Source organism: Eulemur rufifrons, chromosome 29 (assembly GCF_041146395.1).
Source record: "Eulemur rufifrons isolate Redbay chromosome 29, OSU_ERuf_1, whole genome shotgun sequence".
Classification (NCBI taxonomy): domain Eukaryota; kingdom Metazoa; phylum Chordata; class Mammalia; order Primates; family Lemuridae; genus Eulemur; species Eulemur rufifrons.
Window position 1 is genome coordinate 41,991,748 of NC_091011.1, and position 21,101 is coordinate 42,012,848.

At 38.4% G+C, this 21,101-nt stretch overlaps 1 protein-coding gene across 1 annotated transcript in view; it reads right to left on the minus strand.

Moving 5' to 3' along the window:
- UMAD1 (UBAP1-MVB12-associated (UMA) domain containing 1) overlaps positions 1-21,101 on the minus strand; it is a 215,832-nt gene extending 194,731 nt beyond the window's left edge. Inside the window, exons 1-2 of the mRNA XM_069462027.1 lie at positions 21,047-21,101; positions 3,061-3,163 (exon numbers count right to left, since the gene is read on the minus strand). Coding sequence (XP_069318128.1) covers positions 3,061-3,142 — 82 coding nt within the window. The 5' untranslated portion in view covers positions 3,143-3,163; positions 21,047-21,101. The remainder of the gene's footprint in view (positions 1-3,060; positions 3,164-21,046) is intronic.

Consider the following 21,101-nt stretch of genomic DNA (forward strand, 5'->3'; position numbering starts at 1 on the left):
ACAACCGTAGTGATTCCTCACCATAACTGTCCAACTGCTAGACATACGGTGCTGGGTACACCATTAATCCTGCCCAGTCCAAGATGGTCCTGGGAAAACTCCCTCAAAATACAGCATGTCTTTGGGAAAATGTACCATTAGAGCTTAGATATATCAGATGGAGCAGCTGGTACTGACAGCCTATTAGAGGAATTAAGTCCTGGAAATTCTCTCATGAAACAGCAAATTTGGATGTTTGTGTGCCTTCTGAGGCTCAGTTAAAGACTACTTCTTAATCTACAGTCTTTCCTGGAAAGGGAAAGGCATTCCATACCAGATAAGCTTCACCTGCTGAGGCAGAATGCCTGGGGAAACTGGGTCCCTAATGGGGTAGCTATAAGACAGGTAATGGAACATCTGGCTAAGGACACATATGCTCCAAAAAAATGGAGGACATCTTAGAAAGAGCAGCACCAGGGGCCATTTTGGTTGTGGTTAAAATTTGTCTCTGAAATGCTCCAAAGTGGCAGGCCACAAAGGTAGAGATAAATAAGATGCATAAAACGGTTTTGAGGGCCAGCATTAGAAATTCTACATGTTCTCAAAGATGCCAGTGCACCCAACTCACAACCTTTAAATGGCTATTTGGTAACAAAAAGAGTAGTATCAATTTCAAATCACAAAACAACAGAAAAGAGCAAAGGTCTCTGTATATGTGTTAAGACGACAGAGATGTTTTAAAATGAAGAGCACAGAACATAGTTTGGAAAACCAGGCTTTGTTGGAACAAATTCTTCCAACAAATTCTGAGAGAAGAATTTATTGTGAAATTCCTGAAGAAGCAGAAACTTCATATGAGGTCAAAAGCACCCCTGAAGTTTTTCTGTTAACAGTGAGGCTAATTCAGGAGGTGAGAGGAAAGCAACACTGGCAGCTTTCAAGGAACTAAAGTTGGGGTTGACAGAGCCAGTTATGACTTAGAAGCCAAGGTTCAAAGCCCTGACAGACTAAGAGGGAAGGGTCAGAAAAGCAGTCATGTGTGTAGCACTCTACCTTATCCCAGTCAAAGCATACCCAGAAAAACCATCAGGAGACCAGGTATAGTGGCTTAAGCCTATAATCCCAGGCTGAGGCAGGAGGATTGTTGAGGCCAGGAGTTCAAGACCAGTCTGGGCAACATAGCAAGACCCCATCTCTACAAAAAATAAAAAAAATTAGCTGGATGCAGTGGCTCATACCTATAATCCCAGCACTTTGGGAGGCCAAGGCCAGAGGATCCCTTGAGCCCAAGAGTTCCAGCCTGGGCCACAGAGTGAGACTCTGTTTCTATAAAAACAAAAAACAAATAAAACCATCAGCCCTGGTGAAAGATTTAAGCCCCACTATTTTACCTCAGGTGTAAGGGATCTGTTCTGAAAGAAAACAATTCTGACCAACTCCAAGCTCCTACTCCTGTCCCAAACCATATGAGACAGATTCAGAAAAACACACAGGCCTGCCAGAACTTGGCTGTGGAAAGGATGGAAAATTCTATGGTAAAGTTTATCCACAGAAAAATTCTATTCTGGTCTCCCAGAGATGAGGGTCAAGAAATGGAAGAGAGCCAGAGAGGTAAAGAGACCAGATCCTAAAGAGAAAGGCTAATGAGGCAGAGACCTCCCCAACTGTACCTCTTCTAAATGTGAGGAGGTCAGAGGCATGGCTGAGAGGTGAGCCCTGGCTCTGAGAGGGGAGGAAGCACGAGAGAGGGCATAAGCGGAAAATTCATGATCACTTTTAAATCTAAAGGAACCACCCCTCACTTCTCAAGGCATACAGAGCATGTACTGATGCTGGCGGACCCCAGTCTGACCTGGTCAAGATAAAGGAAGTGGCCGGGCAGCAGTGGCTCACACCGGTAATCCTAGCACTTTGGGAAGCCGAGGCAGGAGGATTGCTTGAGGTCAGGAGCTTGAGACTAGCCTGAGCAATACAGCGAGACCCATCTCTACAAAAAATAGAAAACTGAGCCAGGCATGTTGGTGTGTGCCTGTAGTCCCAGCTACTCGGGAGGCTGAGGCAGGAGGATCACTTGAACCCAGGAGTGTGAGGTTGCAGTGAGCTATGATCATGTCACTGCCCTCATGCCCAGACAACAAAGTGAGACCCTGTCTCCAAGGAAAAAGAAAAAGAAAAAGATAAAGGAAGTAACAGGCAGGAAACCAGTATCTGGAAAAGAAGACCCTGAGAACTATTCCAGGGAGCGAACACTGTATGAGTTAATGCAAACCTTCTTAGACAAGGAACTGGAATTTTGTGGGCGGAGGTCCAGAGTAGAAGCTGAGTACATGAGGGGACACTGGGTTTTGGCTAGTCTGCACCACACTCTGGAGAGGGAATGTCTGGGAAGAACATACAAAGACTGCAAATCTCTTCCTCAGGGAAAAGATTTGATATGACGTAGAGGAAATTTTATTTTTCAGAATTCCCCTTGGGAAGAGCACTATATTTGATTGAAAGACATATTTTTTAAAGCCATTAAAATCTTTAAAATTAGCAGGTATTAATTTCATAATAGCAAATAGTCTTAAAAAACATTTAGGAAATACTATTTAACATATTATATTTGGATTTAAAAATCTACTTCATTCATATCCTACATATCCACAAAATAAATAAATAAAAGTCTACTTCATTCAGCAAATATTTATTGGATACCTAATTTAATTTCGGGCACTAATTTAAGAAATAAGGTTGGTACTATTTATAAGACAGAACTTGAATTCACCAAGGATTCTTTAAGATTTTGGTTTTCTATAGTTAAAAAGGTTCACTAGTTTATCAGATGGAAAAAAGGGAGTGATTTCACAAATTTAATTTTGAGTACACAGCCAAACCAACAAGTAAGAAAAGTCTGACTTGATGACAATATTCCAAGTAATTGATGAACTTTATCTTTATAGATTCCCCTTTTTTAAAAAAAACTTATACAGATAAATCTGAAATTATAATACTTTAAAAATCATTCATATAATTATCAAGTAATTTTTTAAAGAAAAAATGATTCATCTAATTATGATTTTGTTTCTTTAAAAGACTCACCTATAAGGACGAATCCATCTGCTTCTGTCTCTGGTACTGAGGGCTTTTTAGATTCTGGAGGCTTTCTGAAGAAGTGAAACATTGTTCCTGCCGATGATGATATCTGAAACAGAAACACCACATAATGTCAAATTCAGATGAAACTGAAAAACTCTTACCCTTTTTAGTAAAAAGCCAAACATCAAAATATCACAATAATTATTCTTAGGAATTCTATTGCAAGACTTAAAACCACGAGCCTTCTCCAGGTGTCAGATGACAAAGCTAGAAATTAAGGTACATGAACTTTCATTTTAAAATCCTATATTCCTAGAAGTCCACAATGCAACTTCTCCCAGTTTCTGAAGATTTGGGGAAAAAAAAAGAAATCACTACACGTAAAGCTAAAATCAACACTTAAACCAGAATCTGGAAGGATCTCGCTAACCATAAAAAAGGCACTGCTTTGGGGAAAAGATGCCTTAACTACCTTAAGTGTCATAAAACTGACGCTACCTGAAAAAAGAATGGAAAGCACTTTGAACATCCTCTACTGTTGGTTACCTGTTTCAGACACTCAAGGACTGTACTCATGGTAAAATAGCAGCCAGCTTAAATTCCCATCAGTGCAGATTTTTTGTATTGGTGAGATTATTGTACACTGCCCCCCACCCCCCCACACAAACACACACCCCTCTCTTCCTACTACTCCCATCTTTGTATATTCAAGCAGGGCAACAATTTCTAGAAAATGTCTGGGAAGAAAGTTGAAGGGCACCTGCAAAAACACATGAAATTCTGAGGACAGTCCCTTATAAGCCAAAAAATATAAGAGAAAGCAAAGAAAGAAGGATCTTGATGGCAGCAAGTGCTCCAAGTTTTAGTTTTCATACATTTTACCCACAACGAAAATTAAGCAGGGAAGGGAGGTAAGGAATTAATCTAAGCAAAAGCCTTCTAAAAACTGAGAATTATAGGGGATGTATGGAGGCTGCCCTGACTTGAGATGTAGATCCAAGAAAGATATTAACTCCACCATAAGTGGATGGTAAAAAGAACATATTTGTTGACAGAAAACATAACTGGCAAATTTCACTTTTAAAAGGAATAAAAATAGAGAAGAAAAACACAAGCCATGTGAAAAAGAAAATATTCTAGTAAAGGAAAAGGAAGAGACTCTGAAATCCTCAAAGAAAGAGCTTTTCCTATAGCAGGGAGAGAAACTGATACACAGTGAACACAAGTGAGAACCAGGAAACTATTAGGGCTGTTCACTGGCTCTGCTTTATGGTGACATAACAGGACAGTTTTCTCCAACCTCCTTGGAGTTAGGTGTGGCCCTGTGATTTGCTTTATTCACTATGTCACATGCCATTAAAGTGCTACAAAAAGTTTTCTGGACACAGAGGAGAGGCCCTTTAAAAAGTGGCTCTTCTTCTAACACATAGATAACACCCTTTTAATAGAAGGGCTCAAATTTCAAATACCTTTTCATGTCTGGCCACAAAACAGAAATGAAACAAACATAGATATCACAAAAATAGTCCTGTAAGTCATTCTCAAACCCCCAAAGTTTAGATATGTTGTTACAAAAAACCAAACCAAACTCATGTGTAGTGAAAGAAAAGAATCTCTTTGTAATCCAAGTATTTTGTATAGAATTTATAATTTAAGTAATTAAGTGAAGCATTTTTATGACCTAAAACATCAAATGTAAACAATATGCTCACTGCAGCAGGTTGTTAGATAGGCGGCCTTACCGGCAAAGCATAACATTACAATCTGTCACTTCAGAACGTCAGAATACTACAATATCCCAAATACATTAGAGAAGGAGGGATAATTTAGGTTCCAAGAGTCAAGAAACTTCTAGGTATGAAAGAAACCGGTCAGGAATAAGGCAAGGGAAGCAGACACTGTAGAAAAGAACTGAGAATGGCAGCGAAGATTAGTTTACTACAACATCCATAGGATACAGCTCTGAAATTGTCACAGAGGTACCAATGACCCTCATACCTACCACTCCACCAACCTGACCACCACCCTAAGTCTTCCCTCAACTACAGTCCACCTCAAGATGTTTTTCTGTGGGAACATGGTTCCAATTTTACAATACAAGTCTTGGGATTCCCTTGTATGATTAATACTGCTGCTGACATTAATGATTCATTCCACTAGGTACCTAAAGTTAGTCTAACAATATATCTTTAGAGTATTCTCTCCATGCATGAAAAGAATATGTGCTCAGAAAGTAAAATCTGCAATCAGATTATCTTTATCCCATGATATTCTTTTCACATCACTCAAAAACACATACTGGTGTAAAAATTTACCCTGGGGGAGAGGGGCTGGGAAATAACATTCTAAGGTCTCCCCTCTATGAACGGAGCAGGCAGATTGAGTAACCCTGCCTGAGATTGGAAAGAAGGGCAGTAACTACAAATGCCACTAACATTTGCTGAGTTCCTACAACATGTCAGGCACTATGACAAAATGCCTTATATAGTAGTCCCCCATTATCCACGGGGGAATGTTCCAAAACCCTCAGTGGATGCCTGAAATCAAGGATAGTACAAAGCCCCATATACACTGTGTGTTTTCTTATACACCAGGTCGATGAAAAATACCGTTTCATTCAACATCTTTTCTTTATAATGTTGATAGAGGAAAAAAAAAAATCAATTCCTGGCTGGGGCCACTGTCTGTGTGGAATTTGCACGTCCTTCCCATGTCTGCTTGGGTTTACTACAGGTACTCCAGTTTTCTCCCACATCTCAAACATGTGCACATCATGCGAACTGGAGTGTTTACATGGTCCAAGTGTGAGTGAGTGCTGGTATGTGTGTGAGAGGATCCCTGAGATAGGATGACATCCTGGCCAGGGCGGATTCCCACCCTGCACCCTGAGGTGCCAGAAGAGGCTCCAGTCACCTGCCACCCTAACCTGGAATAACTGGGTAAATAATGATCCAATTTGTTTTTATTAATCTTTCTTAAATGTATGTAGAGTTCACATTCATTTCAATGCTTATTATTAGAAGTGTTTTGGTCTTTATTTGGAAATTTGGTGATGTTTTTGTGACCACAAATATGCTATAGGAACTTAACTCTTGTTTCTACCAATGAACTTATGGTAAAATTGGTTTCATTTTATGTCATTTTGCTTAAAGTTGCAGATTCCAAGAACCTAACCATGACGTTAAGTGAGGGCTTATTATACATACATACCTATGATAAAGTTTAATTTATAAATTAGGCACAGCAAGAAACTAACAATAACTAATAATAAAATAAGTATTATAATTTATTACAATTATAACAACATATAGTAATAAAAGTTATGTGAATATGGTACCTCCTTCTCTCTCTCCCTCTCTCTCTCTCTCTCAAAATATCTTATGGTATTGTACTGACCTATTTCTGGAGCTCATGGGTAACTGAAACCATAGAAATCAAAACCACAGATTAGTGGTGACTACTGTATATGCTATCTACTATAATCCTTACAAAACCCCCACCAGTTATACACAATTATTCACTTTGTGTAAGTGAAAGAATTGAAGCAAAAGTAGGTTAAGTATTGGTCCACGTTTCTGTGGCCAGGAAAGAATAGAGCTTAATTTTAAACCAAATCCTGTCAACAACATAACTGAATGTTTTTTATCAATAAACCATCAGAGATAAGGAGCCCTTAACACTTAAGACATTTGTGTTGGACTTTGTTAATATTTAATATTAGTTAAATACATTTGATTATTTCTGTCTTTGTCAATCTTTACTTTTTTTCTGAGCCTTGCTCAGTTCTATGTTCTGAAGACATTTACTAATTCCACAGCATGTTTGAAGACCTTCACTCACTTTATATTTATATTTTATAAACATTTATTAAGTACTCGGGCGAGATACCGATCCAGCACTACAGATGCAACACTGCACTTATATTACTTATATTTAGGGAGAACAAATTGCAACCTCAGCCCACCATACTTCTGAGGCAATTCTTAGCAAAACTAAGGGTAATTTAAGAGCACCATCCTCAAAGTGGAGGAGCCCCATAATAGTGCTGCTGTCCCAAGCCTAGTATATGGTAAACCCCAAACACTTGTTTCTGATGTTACATGGCCCTGACAGCTGGACTTTTTTGCCTGGAGTTTCCCCCACAGACTCCAATCCCATTTCCTTCTTTATAAATTTCAGTAATTTTTAAATTGTCTACCATGAGCAAATATGGTATTTATAAATGAGAAAAATGCCAAAACTTATTTTTAAAAATCCATTATTAACTAGCAGCAATTTGCCTGGCTGAGCTAGGACCCAATCCAGAATGCATCTTAATACTCAAACACAGCGATCTGGAGCTACCTCGATACAAATGGAGGATAAAGAATTCACCTGTCCAAGCCACAGGCTGGGAGAAAATACCTGCCAATCACATATTTGATAAATAATGTGTATCTATAATAGAATGTATGAAGAACTCTTAACACTCAATGAGAAAAAAGCTCAATAAAAACTAGGCAAAAGACATGAACAGCCCTTCACCATGGAAGATATACAGATGGTAAACAAATACATGCAAAGATGCTCAACATCCTTAGTCAATATGGAAAAGCAAATTAAAATATCAATGAGATACCATTACATACCTATTAAAATATTTGCAATAAAAAAGACTTGCCCATGCCAAGTGCTGGTGAAGATGTGGAGCAACTGTAACTCTTGTACACCGATGGCAGAACTGCAATATAGTACAACCACTCTGGACAACAGTTTGGCAGCTTCCTAAAAACATAAATATACACCTACCATATGACTTAGTCCTTCTACTTCCAGTTATTTACCTAAGAAAAATGAAAGCGCATGTCCATACTTGTACTCAAATAAAAACTGGAAACAACTCAAACATCCAACAAGCGGTAAAGGGATAGACAATACTGTGCCACATCCATAATACTATTCAGCAATAAAGAGGAATGAAGTACTGGTAAATGCTACAACATGCAAGAATCTCAAAAAATTAAGCTGAGTGAAAGAAGCCAGACAGAGTTCACACTGTATGAGTCTATTTATATAAACTTCTCAAAAATGCAAACTAATGTATGGTGACAGAAAGCAGATCAGCGGTTTCCTGGGGAGGAGGGAGGTACAGGGGAGGAGGAAAGAAAACAGGGATTACAAAGGAACATGAAGAAACTCTATGATCATTATCTTCACTGTGATGATGGTTTCAAGCAGTGTAAACATACATCAAAACTCATCAAATTGTACACTTTCAATATGTGTAATTTATTGATAATACTTCAATAGAACTCCTTAAAAATTCATTATTGCACGATATTTGATGTCATATAAAAGCTTTAGTTCACAATTATACAAAAAATTGTCTCGAATCTGTTAAACCACTTGTTACAGATACAGTCTTTATATAAAAAACAAAATGCTTCTTTTCTCTATGCAGTCACACAAAACTGAAAAATAAAAACGCAGCATATTCACTTTTAATGGTATACACAGACCACAGATAAAAGGGCTTGCCTGACTGCTGGGCAAGGCAGATCCTAAAACTCCAAAGTGGGGAAGGGGAGAGCAATATATATTTATTTTTTCCTATTACTCCAATACTTATTTGTTTTTTTACTCAATATATATTTATTTTTTCCTATCACTCCAAGTCCTCCGTCTTAAGTAATATTATCCATGACAAAAGGATTAAGGCAACATGGTTTTCTCAATTTGATTATCTCCTTTCAATTTCAACAGAATACTAGTTAATATAAATATATCAAATAGACTGGAATTCCAGTGTTATTGATAAAAAACAGCCACTTTCTATAAAGAGAATTATACATATACGTATATAATATATATATCCTTCACGCTCATTTTTTTTTCACATTTGTGCCCAAATCCAATAACTATGCAAATTTCATACTGCCTTAAAATTAAAATCCTGAACAATGTTTAATCTTCCTCCTCTTCTGTATGGTGAAATGCATGACTATGCAAATACAGTAAAAATTTAGATAAGTTTACTAAAATCTCCTGAGAGATACCAAATAGTATAAGAAGGTAGCCCACGCTTTTGGTAGCTTTAGTCTTGACAGATAAGAATACATTACCTAAAACAATACTAAACAGTATAAACTATCCCAGAAAGATCAAAGAGAATTAGAAGAACCCTGGTAGGCTTCACAGAATAGGTATCCTTGAGTCTAACGTCATCTGACGGGAGGATGAAGATATAAACAAGGAAGAGAAAGAAGGCCTTTCCCATAAGAAGGATCAACATGAACAATGAACATAGTGGGTTTACAGGAAGGCAAAGGGATTAACCTCACTAGAGGCAAGGAACCATGTATATAAGCAACAGAAATCAAGAATGCAAAAGCAGGGTAGAGATGGAAAAGTCAGGAAAATGTCAGCATATTCAGAGTGGCAAACCAGGATTTGTTGAATATTACCCTGAAGTCTGAATCTTGAGCAAAGTAGTGTCTGAGAGAGATTAAATGAAAAATAACATGCTGGAGAGATTGACTGGGGAAAGCATGGGGTCAAAAAGAAATTTGTAATGAAAAGGGATTGGATGAAGATGAGAGAAGTTTGAATGAAAAAAGAAAGGATGTACAGAAATGATATGGAATAGGGCCTGGTGACTCTCACCTCTACAAAACACAGATGGAAAAGAATTAGTAAAAGATGACTGAACTTTCAAATCTGAGGAACCAAAGAAAGCAATATTATGAAAAAGAAAAGGAAATAGGAAGGGGAAGGTTATTTTAAGAGAATAAAAAAATAACAAATTCCATTTTAATCTGATTTTTCAAAACAAACTGGAAATCCAACTATTATATAAACATCTAGTTTTTAAAAAATTGCAATAAATTTAAAATTTTTAAAAATACTATGCAGACTGAACAAATCCTCTATAAACTTGACTTGGCCTTCAGGTGGCAACATTTTTTAGATCTACGATAGGAATAGCCTAAATCTAATCAGTATAAGGAAAAATTGTGTTGAAGACTTTGGAATTTAGTGGATATATTGGCTCGCTTGCTCACTCATCCACGTTATCTCCACCTTTGCTTGTTTTGACTAGGCTATTTTATAACTCTGTAGAAATAGAACATAACTTGTAGAAAACTGATAGTCATGCAAATAAATCCTGCCCATAAAAATGTTTCTGGTAGAATGAAATAACTATTGCCCTAGAGATAATAATGAATTTTGCATACATTTATACATTCCTTATTTGACTCCAAATGTGTGATGATGCTTTGAGTTCTCTTTCAAACCAGTTGTAATATCTTACCTGTTCCCTCCTTAATTAACAAGTTCAGTAAAGTCTTTGATAGATTTTATATTCATATGAGAGGTATGATTTTATCATTTTAAAATTTATCCTTTAGCATCAATTAGACTATTAATTAGCGTTACCCAGAGACTCTCCCCCATTTCTCCATCCTACTTAGGTTTTTTATTTCTTTAGGTTTTTGAGATTGTTGTAATGGAGGAAAGGTACAGATAGATGTCTGAGAAGAGAAGCCAGGACAGACATAAACTAATGTCGCAGATGAGCTCCACAGAACAGTTTGGAAACCGATCAATTAAATTGAAGCATTAACATAAACTTTATTTCCATATCTCTGATTTGTGCTGTAAATAGAAAGGAAAAGAAACAAAAACAAACAAAAAATTGAATCTTGGATCTAGCCATTTTTCAAACTGCAGGTACCAAAACTTGAGTGGGAGTAAACACAATTCAGTGGGTTAAGACCAGATTTTTTTTTTTTTGAACACAATGAAACAGGAAAAAAAAAAAAAGAAAAGGAAGGGAAAAGGGATGAGGAGGCAAAAAGATTATCTGAGAGCACCATATAAGGTTAAGTAATGTTTTATGAACTTTTGCTTTTAGGTGCACGTGCTGGGTCATGATATGAAATCTGTTTCTTAGTTTGGGTTGCAGGCAAAAAAAACAAAAAGGTTTTTCAAAGCCACTGATCATATTGGGGCACTCACACACCCCTTCAAAAATTCTTGAAATACTGTGCATCCCCCTGCATTTTTTAAGTTGACAACTAAAACTTTCCATTGAAAATTATAAAGAACATAGTTTCTAGCATTATAAATATTTTTATGTTGAAACAAAACTATTATATCATTTTTAAAAATTTATCCAATGAAATCTAGACACTAAAATTTTAACACTCACCATCAACAATTTTAAAAATACACGAAGAAGGGCTTTTCCACAGACGGAAATTTAACATTGTTCCTTTTTCTCCTTCAACTCATATTTCCACTCTACTTCCACTGGTCTACACAAGATCAGAGATACCCTCAGAACACACTATTGCAGCTTTTACAGGGTATATACAGATGAATACAAAGTGCTGGTGGCAACCTCCTGGAGCCAAAAACGTTGGGGACCGCTGTCCTAAAATATCTACTAGAGAATCATCAGGGAATTTTTTGTTTTAGTTTGTTGATGGATTTGGGATTTTTGGTTTTTTTTTTTTCTTTTTAATTAACTGCCCTATTGTTTTCAGAATAAAGAAAGGCAACCTGGCAGCGATAAGGAAGGACTGCTTTTTTCCCCTCTACTGACCCTGATTCATAATCTGAAAAACAAAACAGAATAATAAAGACTCCCCTCATCCTACAAATTTAGGGAGGAAAAAAACCTCCCACTAGAACAAGATTTCTCAATCTCTTCACTCTTAAAACTTGGGGCCAGATAATTCTTTGTTGTGAAGGTCTGTCCTGAGCATTGTAAGATGTTTAGTAGGATCCCTGGCCTCAACCCATTAAATGCCCTCCTGTCTCCCTGCTGTGACAACCAAAAATGTCTCCAGACATTGCTAAACAACTCACTCCTAGGGGACAAAACTGCCCCTGGTTGAGAATCAAGGCATTAGAGGAAAGGGATTCCCTTTTCAACAAGAACCCCTCAGCAGCACTCTCTAGGTAAAGAAATTGCTCTAGGCCTGGGAGTGTCAGACTTCACCTAAGGACTCTCAGAACACTGCCCTTTTCTTCCTCATGAACAATGACAGAGAATAACAGAGATGCATTGTAACCTACTCCTCTGTGGATGGCTGTGATCGCCTAGTGGTGCATTTCAGTCAGAAAACACCTTAATTTCAAGAGTTGTTTGTTTTGTTTTTTAAGTCATCTCTTTTTTATCTTGTACATGTGAAAACCATAGTTATTTTTTCTAAAGAAGGATGCTACGCAGCATGGGGAGATATAGAAATTTAAAAGATAGTTACTGCCTTTTGAGAGCTTATAAATAAACCGTACTTCACACTTTATCACTTGAGTCTCAACCACTAAAAAAGATAATTTGTAGCTTCTAGTGTTGTCCTATGCCTTCTAAATTAATGATACAATGATACATTTTCATATTTTAGAAAAGTTACAGGCATTATTCTACATAACTTGCAGAAGCAAACCATTTTGGCTTTGGCTTAAATAACAATATGCCGACCAGCACAATAAGAATTTCTACCTACTTCATTCAATTTTGTAACTCTGGAATGAAAAAACATTCTGAAAAAGACTCCAGACAACTCTAGCTTTTTTCATCTCTCCATATAAAACAAATATCTTTGGTGAGATAAACACCATTACCTAAATTATGCCTTAAGGGAGAATGAAGGCATCAGATGTGAGGTCACACCTCTTCACAACTCTCTATAGCTGTGGGAACTGAGGATGAATAAGGAAAAACACTACTCAGTGTGGATCTTTAAAATGCTATTTGCTCACTTTAATATTTTTAATGTACAACAGGAACCATCACATTCAACTTCCAAAAGGACTCACTCCCAAAACTACTCACTAAAAATCTACATCATTTGACTTTCAATACAGCCTAATTGCACCATCAAAAGTCTTTTACTCCCTCCCCAAATAAGAAGAAACTTCTTTTAACATTCAATCATTTGTTTGTTCACTTTTTAATTCATTCAACCAACATTTTTTGAGGATTGATATTGGCCAGGCACTGTGCTAGGCCCTAGAGAACAAAAGCAGACAAGGCACTTTCTCCAAATTCAAGGAATTAACTAATCTACTTGCTGCTTCCTGTCCAACTTCTCTACCACCTCTCATAATGTCAGTGGGCACAAAGCAAGGTGCTAAGTTCTGTATAAAATCAGCATCAGCCTGCGAGTGGCTAACATGTTGCTCATATTCTAGTCAAGAAGTACTGCTAGCTATCTAATCACTTGCTTTGGACTGCTGAGTAAAGGAGAGATCCAGCTGTTTTACCTCCTAGTTTTTTAATAAAATGCACATAAAGAACCACAAAACAAAAGCTAGCGACAGCTCTGTCAACCAAAAATAAGAGATGATATGCCAAAGTCTGAGTGAAATTTCCATGAACTGCATGATCAGTGAGGACTGCCCAAGAAGTACAATTGACAAAAGAGTGCCTTTCTGTACTCTACCACATTACATTGGAAATCCTATCCAAAAAATGAATAAGTGAGTAAGTGAGAAAACAAGCAAAGTAAAACAGTAGCATAAACCACAAAGATACAGAAAGCATCTCATCCATCCCCGCTACTTGAGCTTATTTCTAAAATACAAGAGCTGACTGGGAGTGGTGGCTCATGCCTGTAAATCCCAGTACTTCGGGAGGCCGAGGCAAGAGGATCACTTGAGCCCAGAAATTCAAGGCTGCAGTGAGCTGTGACTGCACCACTGCACTCCAGCCTGGGAGACAGAGCAAGATAGTCTCTACAAATGAATGAATGAATGAATGAATGAATGAATAAAATACAAAAGCTGTACCTACCGGAAAAATAGACTGCAGACATTCCGCTGCACGGAAATTCTTTCCAAAGCCTGGCAGGACTAGACTTCCTCCCTTCCTCGTAACCCTACCCCACAAGATCTTCCACCTCCATTCAGAGACCACAGCTTTTGGTCTGGGCAGGCAACCAGGAAGAGTGAAGAGGCAATGGTTTGTAAGTGCCCAAGGAAGATTGTGTAAAACAGGGTCCAAGACAGGAAAAGTTCTGTGAGCAGAGTACAGGATGAAGGTCAACTTTCAAGTTCAAAGAACTGCAGGCTGCTCCTAATTCTCCAATTCACTCAGAGACATTTTACAGTCAGAGCCTCAGAATACCCAATTTCGACCCAGCCCCAGCAGACCCACAGGTGATATATGCTGTTAGCCATTGGGAATTGAGTAAACCAAGAAATATGTATATCCATCTGATTTCTAGGACCAGATACAAAAACAAGAAGCTGACAACAATAAAAAGTTAAATGAGGGAGACTAAAGTAAGCTTACCTACCCAATCTCTGCTTCAGTAAGAGACCATCAGAATGAGATCAACATAAGGAAAGGAAAACATGGACCCAAAGACTATGAGGAAGAATATCTCTAATGCTAATTTTCCACAAGAAACAGATGGAAGTGTAGAAAACATCTTAGTGAACCTCATATAGATGTAAGACGATGTGTTCTCCTACATCCAGGCTGCTCAGCAGAGCTGGGAAAAACATAACATTACTCAGATGCATTCAGGATCTCCAATCTCAGGCCCACAACACTTCCCTCCCTCTGGAGAAGCAGACTGGGAATTTCTTTCCCCTTTCACTAGCTCCATGGACACCAAGATATCCCACAGACACTTAAGGACAATTTGGCCATCAGGATAGTAACAGTTATAACTTATGATTTATTAAGTACTTAGTGTAACAAGGCACTATGCTCAGTGCTTTACATACATGATCTTATTTAATGCTTACAACAACCCTAGGAGGCTTTATTATCCCCCATATAAATGCAGAAACTGCAGATTTGAAAGTTTGAGTAATTTGTCCAAGTCACTTAAGCTAAAAGTTTCAGAATTTAACACAGGTCTGCCTGCTCCAAAGCCTGTTCTTCATTCTGTGCTACACTGCCTCAATGTCCAAGTCTGAATCATCTCCCCCAGCACACGTGTTCCTCCTCTATTCTCTATCTCAGGAAATAGGATGATGGCCCGACCAGCTGCTAGAGATAGAACCATAAGTGTTACCCTGATTTCATCTTCTCCCTTGGACCTTATGTGCACCAACCACTAAGTTCTGCAACTTCATGATGTCTCAAGAAATTTTGGCTTCTCTCTATTCCTACTGCCACTAATTGAACTCAAATCTCCAGTATGGATTACTGCAACACCCCTGGGTATCTTTCCTACACAGTGGACTCTGAGTAGCCATGTTTGTACCCAATCCTCCCCAAGTTCCCTCTCAACTGTAGCTGTCTGAAAGAAGTATGGTCCAGTGACTCACTAATTAGATTACATTATCAGCAAATCAGATTCTCCCAAGAGCTGGTCCCAAAACCTGGGATAACCATTTAGGTCTATGCAAAAATGAAGCAACAACTGTTTGGCTACAGAGAAGTGGTCTCATAAAGAGACAGAAGACAGTCAGGGCTCTGAAACCTTTCCTGTTAATGGTCCCAGTCCCTTATGAGGTCAATAAAACTTGGGTTACTCAGGTCAACACAGAATGGTTCTAATCCATTTCCTTTTGATTTAAAGTTTAAGCTGAAAAGTGGAAACAATCCAAATGTCCCTCAACGGAAAAATGGATAGACAAAATGTGGTATATACATACAATGGAGTATTTAGCCTTAAAAACGAATGAAATTCTGATACATGCTACAACAAGAATAAGCCATGAAGGCATTATATTAAGTGAAATAAGTCAGACACAAAAGAACAAATATTGTATGATTTCACTTATATGAGATGCCTAGAGTAGTCAAATTCATAGAGACAGAAAGTAAAACAGTGGTTACCAGAGGCTGGAGGAAAGAAGGAATCTGGAATTATTGTTTAATGGGTACAGAGTTTGAGCTTTGGAAGATGAAAAGAGTTCTGGAAATGGATGGTGGTGATGGATGCACAGCAATGTGAATGGACCTAATGCCACTAAACTGTATACTCAAAAGTGGTTTAAATGATAAATTGTATGTTATATATGTTTTACTACAATAAATAAAACAAAAAAGTTTAAGGTGGTTTAAAGTGGTAATGTTACCTGCACCAAAAGCACCTCGATTTCCTACTCAAGCCATTTTTCATTCTGAACCCAGAATGCTCCACCGAAAATATCAAACCGATCACTTCATTCCTCATCCAATGCTCTCCACTAGGATCACTAAGTCCAAACTCCTTGGCATGGCATATAAGAAAGGCATTCCAAGTTCTAGTCTTGATTTGTCTTTACCCTTAATGCTTGCCATTCCCCAACACTATACTATACTGAGGCTTTGGTTAATGTATAGTTGGATTTGTTATCCTCAGCAACTAGCAGAATCTCTACATTGGTTCTCTTAAAAGAGCATTTATGGTAGAAAAATCCAGGTGTATACCCCGTGAGCAACCCCTCCATAACAAAATAGAAAGGCAAAACAATACCAGGATAAATTTTTCTGGTAATATAGAAAATGAGATATTCAGAGAAATCACTCCCAGTACAGTCCATCTAAAAATTTAATGTCCTTTGTTAATACATGGCTAAGCCAATAAGAGATAAAGAAATTCCACAGAGGCCAAAAAGACAAGGTTCTACAAATTCACAAGGGTACACACAGGTGCTAGAGCTAACATTTTCCCTGTAGCCACTGGTGATTATGAGGTGACCTTAAAATGTGGAACTAGATATTAAGCATAGAAGAACAGAAAGACAGAAGAAACCTGGGTCCCTCATATATTATGGCACTACTATACAAGTGCTGAGTTTCATACCTCTGGACTCCTCTGACATATGGGATTATGCCTTTGTATACGATACTTTTATTTATGCAGCCAAACTCCATCTTAACTGAAACATCATTTCTATTCAAAATACTGGAGGCTATAACCTGGGCAAGAAAAATAAATAAAATATGTAAAAATTGTTAAGAAACAAAACTGTAATTATTCACTTACGAATAGAAAATTCCAAAAAATCTTATAGAAAATTATTAGAAGTAAGAGTTTAGCAGGATGGCATTCCTACATACTAGCAACAATCAGTTAAAATCTTTAGTTTAAAAAAATGATATCATTCGGTAACGCTTGAAGGTGCTGACTCGGGAAGGGGGTGTGGGGAAGGGAGGGATATATACCTACATGATGGTCCAACGCGCACTACCTGGGGAACAGACACGCCTGGAGCTCTGACTTGGGGGGAAAGGCGGTACATGGGCAACGTATGTAACCTGCAATTCTGTATCCCCCATAACAATAAGATGAAATAAAAAAAAATGATATCATTCATAATAGCAACAAAAACAAGGCACCCAGGAATAAACATAACCTAAAAGTGAAAACTTTTATGTAGAAATTCATGAAATTTTTTAGAAAGATTTTAAGAGGACCAAAAATATCTCAAGGATAGTAAAAATTGTCATTAAAATGTTATGCCTCCTGAAATAGATTCAAGGATTCAATAAAATTTTGATCAAAATTCCAACACAGTTTTACATGGAACTTGACAAGCCAGATTTTATATGGAACAGCAAAGAGACAAGAATAATTAAGACATTCCTAAAGAACACAGTCCCAGCCAGGTGATGGCTCATGCCTGTAATCCCAGCAGTTTTCGAGACTGAGGTAGGAGGATTGCTTTAGGCCAGGAGTTTGAGACTAGCTTGGGCAACATAGTGAGATGCTATGTTAAAAATTAGCTGGGCCTGGTGGTGTCCACCTGAAGTGCTAGCTACTCAAGAGACTGAGGCAAAAGGATCCCTTAAGCCCAGGAATTCGAGACTGCAGTGAGCTGTGACCTGGCCAGTTGCATTCCAGCCTGGGTGACAGAACAAGACCTTGTCTCTGAAAAAATAAAAATTAAAAATTAAAATTAAAAAAAGAACTTGGCCCCAGACATCAAAAGTTATCATAAGGCTACACTATTGAAGAAACTAGGTAGCGGTGCAGTGACAGAAAAATAGAACAATAGAACAGAATCAAGAGCCCAGGAACAAACTCCATACATACCTATAAACTTAGGTATGACAATCAATTGACAGTCAATGGAAAAAAGGTGATATGGTCAAAAAATGATGCTATGATGATTAAAATGAAAACCAAACAAAGAAATCAGATACCTATCTGACAGCATACATAAAAACTCAATTCTAGATGATGCAATATTAAACCTGAAAGGCAAAAGTATACAAATTTTAGAACAAAAAAATAGAATATCTTTAAGAGCTTGATGTAAAAAAGAATTCTTAAAACGGATTTTTTTTTTTTTTTTTTTTTTTTTTTTGAGACAGAGTGTCGCTTTGTTGCCCTGGCTAGAGTGAGTGCCATGGCGTCAGCCTAGCTCACAGCAACCTCAAACTCCTGGGCTTAAGTGATCCTACTGCCTCAGCCTCCCGAGTAGCTGGGACTACAGGCATGCACCACCATGCCGGGCTAATTTTTTTTTAATATATATATTTTAGTTGGCCAGATAATTTCTTTCTATTTTTAGTAGAGACGGGGTCTCGCTCTTGCTCAGGCAGGCTGGTCTCAAACTCCTGACCTTGAGCAATCCACCCGCCTCGGCCTCCCAGAGTGCTAGGATTACAGGCGTGAGCCACCTCACCCGGCCCAAAATAGATTTTTAAAAAATTGACTTTTTCAACTATATCAAACTTAGGGGGGAAAATTTTAAACTATATTAAAAGAGTTCTTTCTAATCAAAAAAAGAAGAGAAGGGCCAGGTGTGATGGGTCACGACTGTAATCCTAGCACTCTGGAAGGCCCAGGTGGAAGGATCACTTGAGGTGAGGGGTTCCAGACCAGCCTGAGCAAGAGTGAGACCCTGTCTCTACAAAAAATAGAAAAATTAGCCAAGTGTGGTGGTGCGTGCCTGTAGTCCCAGCTACTCAGGAGGCTGAGGCAGGAGGATTGCTTGAGCCCAGGAGTTTGAGGCTACGGTGAGCTATGATGATGCCACTGTAGTACTCTAGCCCAGTCAACAGAAAGAGACCCTGTCTCAAAAAAAAAAAAAAAAAAGAAAAGAACTGCAATAAAAATGAACTCCTACATTCCTCAAGATATACCTTATTCCACTTATATAAAATCAAGGATTGGCAAAACTAAAATTTAGAAATGCCTATATGTATGATAAAGCTATATAGAAAAGCTTAGGAAGCTCAACACAAATTTCAAGATAGTGTTTATTTCTGGCTGGTAGGGAGGAGGACTTAACTGGGGAAGTACAAACTAGTAAAGTTTACTGATAACTGGTAAAGTTCCATTTCCTGAGCTGAATGAGGCCTGCATGGATTCATTTCTCACAAAACTGTATGTATCCACTATTAATATATATGCTGTTCTCTGTGAGTTATATATTTCATAATAAATTTTAATAACTCAAAATCATGCAAAAAGCTGTTTTAAATTATCTTCTTGGCCTGGCACAGTGGCTCACACCTGTAATCCCAACATTTTGGAAGGCCAAAGCAGGAAAATCACTTGAAGCTACTAGTTTGAGGTTACAGTGAGCTATGATCCAGCCACTGCACTCCAGCTTGGGTGACAGAGCAAGACCTTGTCTCTTAAAAGAAAAAAAAAAAATATATATATATATATCTTCTTGCTCGTCTCCCTTTTTTTTCAAAAATGTGGTCTTTTAACTGTAATAAAACAATGATATTAGCATATGGTACTTTAAGGGCCACTCTTTTGTTTAAATTGCTATTACACTAAAAACATTTATGTGTATCGTTCTATATAATCCACATCAACTTGGTTTCCAAAGCAATGCTAAAGTGCAAAAGACCTTAAGGCATAAATATAAAATAGACTTCATTGACTTGCATTAATACAACCACAACTTTTTTATACACCAACAGACACCCTGTATCTGTTTAATGAAATCCTTCCAATTAGTGTTAGAGACAGCAAAATTAAGACAAACATATTAAGTGTTAAGTAAACACTGAGTCACTCAGGCTAACATTTAATTACAGTATATCAGGTTTCAATCTTAAATTGCCACATCTCAAAATGAAACTTTTTTGCTTAAGGCAACTACGGGACTAAATTGAAGACTTCAGCTTGAACCATGACAACTTCTGTGGCTAGGGGCAAATTCACAGACTCAGTTCCCACAAAATTATAAAACTCAATTAAATTTTTTTTTCTATTTCTGCAGCATCGTTTGAAGATATTTTTACGTGCACTCATCCTGGGCTACCCCTACCAAGGTCACCAGCTTCGGGCCACACGATGCGCCAGTGGCAGATTCAAGGATACCCCCAAATCTCCACAGGTTATCTTTCAGGTCCCCAGATCTCCCCTCCAGAGTCCTGGGGTATGAAGAGCAATGGTGGAAAGACTGCTAGTAGGTTAAGAATATTGTGTTACCATATGACCAAAAGTTAAGGTCAGCTGGAACGTTGCAAATAATTCTGTCCAACCCCTCATTTGGCGCTTGGGGAAAGTATGCCTCAGGAGAAAAAACACTAGCTCCAGGCCTAACAACTACTCAAGCTTGTCTCCTCTGGTCCTGCCCAGCGGTCCTTCCCATTCACCCATCCCTAAATACTTCTATTCTCTGCTAACACGGAGGGGTGAGAAGACCTGCACCTCTGCAGTGTGGCCAGGTAGTCAGGACTAAAAAGCGTCGTAGAGGTAATCGAGTCAACCTCTCTTCTTGCAGGGAAACTGAGGCTGTAAAGTGACGCAGCTTGGGAGGTAAATCGACCCTCTACCACCGAGTGGCAAAAGCCTGAATAAAGTGATGCAGATAACTCACGACTCCCTCCCCGTCTCCAGGAGGACGGATGTCAACCCCCCTCCACCCTCGAACACCACATATCATTGAGCAAAAATCCCACGCCTCCCACGCAGAACCGGGAAGAGGGGAAGCAAGGTAATGGTGACAGCCGGTGCGAAGCACCGAGAACGCCGCGGCGGCATCTGGATTCGAACTCCCTACAAGCTCTTTTGACAGTCCGCGGAGAGAAGGGGAAAAGGGGAAACAGTAAGGCTGTGGCGCCTCCCGCGAGAAGAGGTACCTGAGGATCGTGCCGCAGTCCCCGTCGCACCCGCTCAGGAGCGCGACACCCCACT